The sequence below is a fragment of the Mandrillus leucophaeus genome, unplaced genomic scaffold, assembly GCF_000951045.1.
Source record: "Mandrillus leucophaeus isolate KB7577 unplaced genomic scaffold, Mleu.le_1.0 Scaffold139, whole genome shotgun sequence".
Taxonomy (NCBI): Eukaryota; Metazoa; Chordata; class Mammalia; order Primates; family Cercopithecidae; genus Mandrillus; species Mandrillus leucophaeus.
In genome coordinates, this window is record NW_012101354.1 from 1,566,587 (window position 1) to 1,572,192 (window position 5,606).

The 5,606-nt window shown below is 46.8% G+C and overlaps 2 protein-coding genes across 6 annotated transcripts in view; both read right to left on the bottom strand.

Moving 5' to 3' along the window:
- The window catches only part of BNIPL (BCL2/adenovirus E1B 19kD interacting protein like), a 25,815-nt gene extending 23,395 nt beyond the window's left edge, over window positions 1-2,420 (bottom strand). The window contains exons 1-4 of the mRNA XM_011973568.1: window positions 2,227-2,420; window positions 1,327-1,422; window positions 796-860; window positions 339-569 (exon numbers count right to left, since the gene is read on the bottom strand). Coding sequence (XP_011828958.1) covers window positions 339-569; window positions 796-860; window positions 1,327-1,422; window positions 2,227-2,267 — 433 coding nt within the window. The 5' untranslated portion in view covers window positions 2,268-2,420. The remainder of the gene's footprint in view (window positions 1-338; window positions 570-795; window positions 861-1,326; window positions 1,423-2,226) is intronic.
- A 939-nt stretch (window positions 2,421-3,359) lies between these two features.
- Window positions 3,360-5,606, bottom strand: part of PRUNE (prune exopolyphosphatase) — a 34,574-nt gene continuing 32,327 nt past the window's right edge. For all 5 annotated transcript variants that reach the window (XM_011973577.1, XM_011973576.1, XM_011973580.1 and 2 more), the window contains one exon: window positions 3,360-5,259. In XM_011973577.1, the coding sequence (XP_011828967.1) occupies window positions 4,831-5,259 (429 nt within the window). In that variant the 3' untranslated portion in view covers window positions 3,360-4,830. The remainder of the gene's footprint in view (window positions 5,260-5,606) is intronic.

The following is a 5,606-nucleotide window of genomic DNA, read 5'->3' on the forward strand; positions in this document are numbered from 1 at the left end:
CGCCCGGCTCCTGCAATTATTTTTATATATGTTTGTTTCCTACTAAGCAGGGAATTACCTGTAGGGCCTCTCTTTATAACCCCAGTCCTATACATGATAGTATATAACAGGCATTCTATTAAATTTTCCTTAATAAACAAAGGGCTCCCCTCCCCCTCTACTGACTACTCTCACATTGGACCTATAAGCCCTGCTGTTCCATTTGAGGAAACTAATTTTGCTGACTGCAGCCCTTGGTCCCACCTTATTAGTTCTAACTGCAATCCCATTAAGTCCATCCTGATCCTTTAGCTCTAGCCTCTACTTCTACCAGCTGAGTCCTCTGGTTTGTTTCCCACCTTCCCATTCAAATTCATGTCCACTGTCCAGCTGCTCCGAGTCTGAAGGTGTCTCCAATTCGTCTACCTCCAGGTCAGAACTGCCATCAGGAGAGGAAGGTGTAGACTGGGTGGGCGAAGCTCCATCATTTCCAGGCCCCTTAGTCAGACTCAGCCGCAACTCTGGGGCAGAAAGACGCTTGCGCATGGGGCGCTGGCCACACAGGGCTAAAGTGCTGGGGGTACCTGCAGTTGGAGAAAGGGGGAAAAAGAGAACCAAGATGGGTGTGTGCGTTGGAGGGCCGAGAGGGCTAGAATTCCTGTATGTGAAAGTGATAATATGGGGTGAATGCTGAAGAAGGACTGATGCAGGGGAGATTTGGGGAAGGGGGAAATGGAACTGTAAAAGGATAGAGGTGGTATAGCCCTTTACTGGACTGGAATCAAGAACTTGAGGCCTGGTTTCTACTTGACCTACCTGCCTGTGAATCTCCTTTAGGGTCTCCAGGATCTTCAGAAGGGTCAACCTCCTCAGGAAGCAATCTAGAGGGGAAGAGATTAAAAGGCGGCAGAGATATACACCAAAGGCATCAAGCCTGGACTCAATATATAGGTTCTCTCTCCCCACCATGATTTTATCACCTATGCTTTCTCTTTTTTTAATTGTTTTTTGAGACAGGGTCTCACTCTGTTGCCCAGGCTGGAATGCAGTGTCACAATCATAGCTCACCGCAGCCTCTACCTCCAGAGCTCAAGCAATCCTCCCACCTCAGCCTCCCGAGTAGCTGGGACTACAGGTATGCACCACCACACCTGGCTAAATTTTATATTTTTGTAGAGATGGGGTTATGCCATGTTGCTCAGAGAAGTCTTGAACTTCTGAGCTCAAGTGATCCACCTGCCTTGGCCACCCAAAGTGCTGGGATTACAGCCATGAGCTGCTGCGCCATCCCCTCCGTCCATTCGTGACCATCCCTCCCTTCTCCCAGCCGCCCTCACACATCCTCACCTAGGGAATTCTTCATCCTGCCATTCCTCCTTCAGCTCCAATTCCCCATGTCTCAGGGCTGCTTCTAGTTCTGGGGCTTCTGCAATCTCCCTGACCCTAACGACAGCCCCCCAAGAAGAAAAGATTAAGGGAATTGAATAGTAGGTAAGAATAACTGAAATGAAGAACAGTAATTGAGATACAGAGCAGAGGGCAGGCCTTCAAAAGAACTTAGATCTCTTGCCTCCTATACAGATGTTTCTCTTACCTTCACCACTTGCTAGAAGTAGATTACCTGCTTGTTGGGTTTGAGAGCAGAGGAAAGATGGAATGTAAAGTTAATCATATTTACCTCCATAGCAATTGCTCCACCTACGAAGTTGGGGTTAGAGATATCCCACATTACAATGGGCTGGAACCCAGCTAGACCCACCCAGCTATCACTGAGCGAAGTCAGGAAGACGGCACCTAGTCAGGCCTGCCTTTCCTCCACCCAGCTGGGGAGTGGCTAAGGGAAAACATGGCATAGGTGGAGGGGTGGAGGAAGAAGGTAAGGAGAAAGATTTGCCACAACGAGATCCTGGACCTAAACTCAGTTCTGGTTCAGCTTTCCTAATGGCCATTCTGGAGGGTGAGGGTTAGAAAACAAAGAACACAGGCAGATTTATCAGATACAACATATTATAGAAACTTCCTTTATTTTTAAACCAGGGAATTATCCTGGAATCCCCTGTTCCCCAGATCCATACCATACTGACATTTCCTACCTACAACCACCCTCATCCCTGCTCTGCAAATTCTCTTACAGTCTTGTCTCCTTGAGGAACACGAGATTTGACCCAGTAAGAGCTGGGTGGTGGGGAAGTCTCTCAAGACTATTTATTCCCTGTTACCAATCAAGTGAGCCAGGATCTTACTTACCCAACATCTGTCTTTTTTCCTGCCTCTTGTATAGTTCCCATCTTCACAAGTCTTCCTGCCTCCTTCTTTAAACACCTAGGAGTTGTTGGGGAGCTGGTTGTCCCAGCCCCCAACACTTCGTTACCTCGTTTCTGTCTCAGCTGTTGTAGTTCTTGCCTCCAAGGAGGGAGGAGTGGAGGGGAGGTAACCTCATCTTCAAACAGGTTTTGCCACCTCCTCTCCCCAGGAGCAGGTTTGCCCAAAAGAAAAACCCTGCCTCCTGTGAGGGGGCGGATTTTGGGGAGGAGAGTGCATTTTCTAGGGGGGGCCAGTCTTGGGTGAGTCTAGGAAAGCAATTGTTCTCCTTTCCAGACGCCATATATCCCTCTCAAAGTTGCTCTTTACACAAACAAGCAAAAAACCAGTAGGAACCGTTGTGTTTCTGGCTGGGTGTGGTGGCTCACGCCTGTAATCCCAACACTTCAGGAGGCTGAGGCGGGCGGATCACCTGAGGTCAGGAGTTTGAGACCAGCCTGACCAACATGGAGAAACCCCGTCTCTACTAGAAATTTAAAAAAAAAAAAAAAATTATCCAGGCGTGGTGGCGCATGCCTGCAATCCCAGCTGCTCGGAAGGCTGAGGCAGGAGAATCACTTGAACCTGGGAGGCGGAGGTTGCAGTGGGCCGAGATTGCGCCATTGCACTGCAGCCAGGGCAACAAGAGCGAAACTCCGTCTCAGAAAAAAAAAAAAAAAGAAAGAAAAAAAAAGAAAAAGAAACCATTGTGTGTGTTTCTAAGATTATGTTATCTTGGGTCTACTTTTCAAAAAAAAAAAAAAAAAAAGAAAAAAAAAGAAAAAGAAACCATTGTGTGTGTTTCTAAGATTATGTTATCTTGGGTCTACTTTTCAAGCATAAGGAAAACTGGGGAAACAGAAGCATGTTATAAGGAGGTTTCTGGGAGAATAAACAAGTTGAACGGGAGGCTGAGGATGAGGGGAGACAAAAGCCTGTTGCTCCTTATTCCCAAAAAGAGTCAACAGAAAGAAGACATTAAGTATAGTAGGAAGAAGGGAGATGAATTTTGAGGAGACTGAAACAATTATCAGAGAAAGGCCTGAATACCCTTATAAAAAAAGACGGTAAGACCCCCAAACAGGAAAAAAGTATTTTTAATACTATAACAAAATGCAAAATAAAGTACCCAAGTTACAAAACATAAATTCCTTTGGTTCATAATCACACCACTATTTTTACCTTCCACATAGCTACAGACATCACACCCTCAAAGTGAAGTCAGACTGTCCCCCTCATACTGAAGATGTCATGCCAAAACCATCACATACCCCACTGTTCAGTGAAACTGTTGGCAGCTTACATGGAACAGAGCTGTGGAGTAGGAAAAAGGGGAAAGGGTTGGGTTAAAGAAAATGGGGAGACTCTACACATGCAGAACAAGTCAGTGAGAGGGAGCTCTCTGCTGGGTCAACACGTCATGAACCACACCCCTATTCATGCTACATGAGGCTGAGTCCTTGCTACAACCACACAGAAATACAGACAATCGAGTGAACCTGAGCACCCCCAGGGATAACAGAAGAAAAATACAGAGAAGCAGAGGAGAGAAAGAATGGCAGCAAGAGGCAAATCACAGAATACCAGGGAACACCTAGTCCAAACCCTGTTTTACAGATGGGGAAAGTGAGACCTGGAGTAGTGAAGTGTCTTGCCAAAATACATAGTCTATGGGAGCATTAGAACTCCATGCTTCCTTTTAATATGAGCAAGGAGAAAAAGAGACTGACAAGAAATTGATAGGCCTGCTAAGGCAGGAGACAGACCCAGGCCTCTCATTCCAGTTATGCTGTCTTTTTGGAAGAGTGCCTGTGAGGTCATTAAGGCCTTTCTAGGTGTTTTCTTGATTCTCAAGAATCAGGGTTCTGGGTGGCTCTGGGACAGAAGGGTTCAAAGAAACAGCCAGGCCACCTGATCAGGACAGAAGACAATGGCCTCTAATCTTCTCCCAAACTAGATCTGAAACAGTCACAATAAGCTCAGAATAGAAATTCAGCGATCTCTGAATCAAATGCCATCACCTAAATGGTGGCAAAAAAGAAAAGTCATTGAGCTAGCAATCTGCTGTAGGCTGAACACTGGAATAAGTTTCCAAAGTGCACTCTCTTTTCTCTCTAGCTTGAGGCAGGTATTCAATAAATACTTGAATGAATAAGTGAATAAATGAATACGTGGAGACCATCAATGAAAGTTCAGTTCCATGACAGATATTGGTTCTGTTCAAGATCCAAGCTGAGGACACTTTTGGGGACTACATTCTCTTTGTCCCACTGTGCTGGGACTGCAGATGTGTCACATCGCGCCCCTGGCAAATAAAATAGACAGAGGTGCAGATTTAAATAAAATTTGATTGGTAGAGATTAGGGGGAAAAGGTGGAAAGCCATTCTTAAAGCAGCTGCTTTCACTTTTTTTCTCCTCTCAGTTTTATGAGAACAGTATACCAGATCCTGGAGCAATGAAGACAGAATTGCTGAATCTCCAAACATCTCAAAACATGCATTTGAAGTGAGTCAGGTAGCCTCACCCACTACCTCCTCCCTTCTCAACAGTCATTTCTTGGACAGGGAGGCTGTGGTAGACTGTGACAGTGAGATCTGACTGCACTTCTCGAAGACAGCCTCAGCGGAGAGTTTAGGCAGCCCCTGATCTAGAGGGCACTCATCCACCAAGCTGTTCATGGGCGTGGGGGGCAGCGGAGGGTCCTCCTCATCTTGACTCAGTCCAGAAATCAGGGAGTTACTTGCCCTGTCCAATTCCTTGTTCACCTGCTCCCTGGACACATCCGCTGTCTCAGGCTGTCCTGAAGGGATCTTCATGGAGTCAAAATACACTGACAGGGCTTCCTGGAGCAGGGGCAGAAGTTTCTTCCGAGAGACCTGGGTGTTGCCTTGAAGATAGGCATGGAGGTTAGGGTGGGTGCTTGAGGCAGGGGTCAGCTTCAGGGGTGGAGAGTGGGAGCATTCCAGGACTCCACAGATCTAAAGAGGAGACAATAACAGGGAAATGATACACAACTTGCTGTAGCAAAGTGCTGAGGCTTCTAAGTGAGAGGTTTCCTCTATAGAAGAGGAAGCTTTCAAAAAGTAAGTCGGCAGGGTGTGGTGGCTCATGCCTGTAATCCCAGCACTTTGGGAGGCCGAAGCGGGCGGATCACCTGAGGTCAGGAGTTTGAGACCAGCCTGACCATCATGGAGAAACCCCATCTCTACTAAAAATACAAAATTAGCCGGGTGTGGTGGCGCATGCCTGTAATCCCAGCTACTTGGGAGGCTGAGGCAGGAGAATCGCTTGAACCCGGGAGACAGAGGTTGCAGTGAGCCAAGAT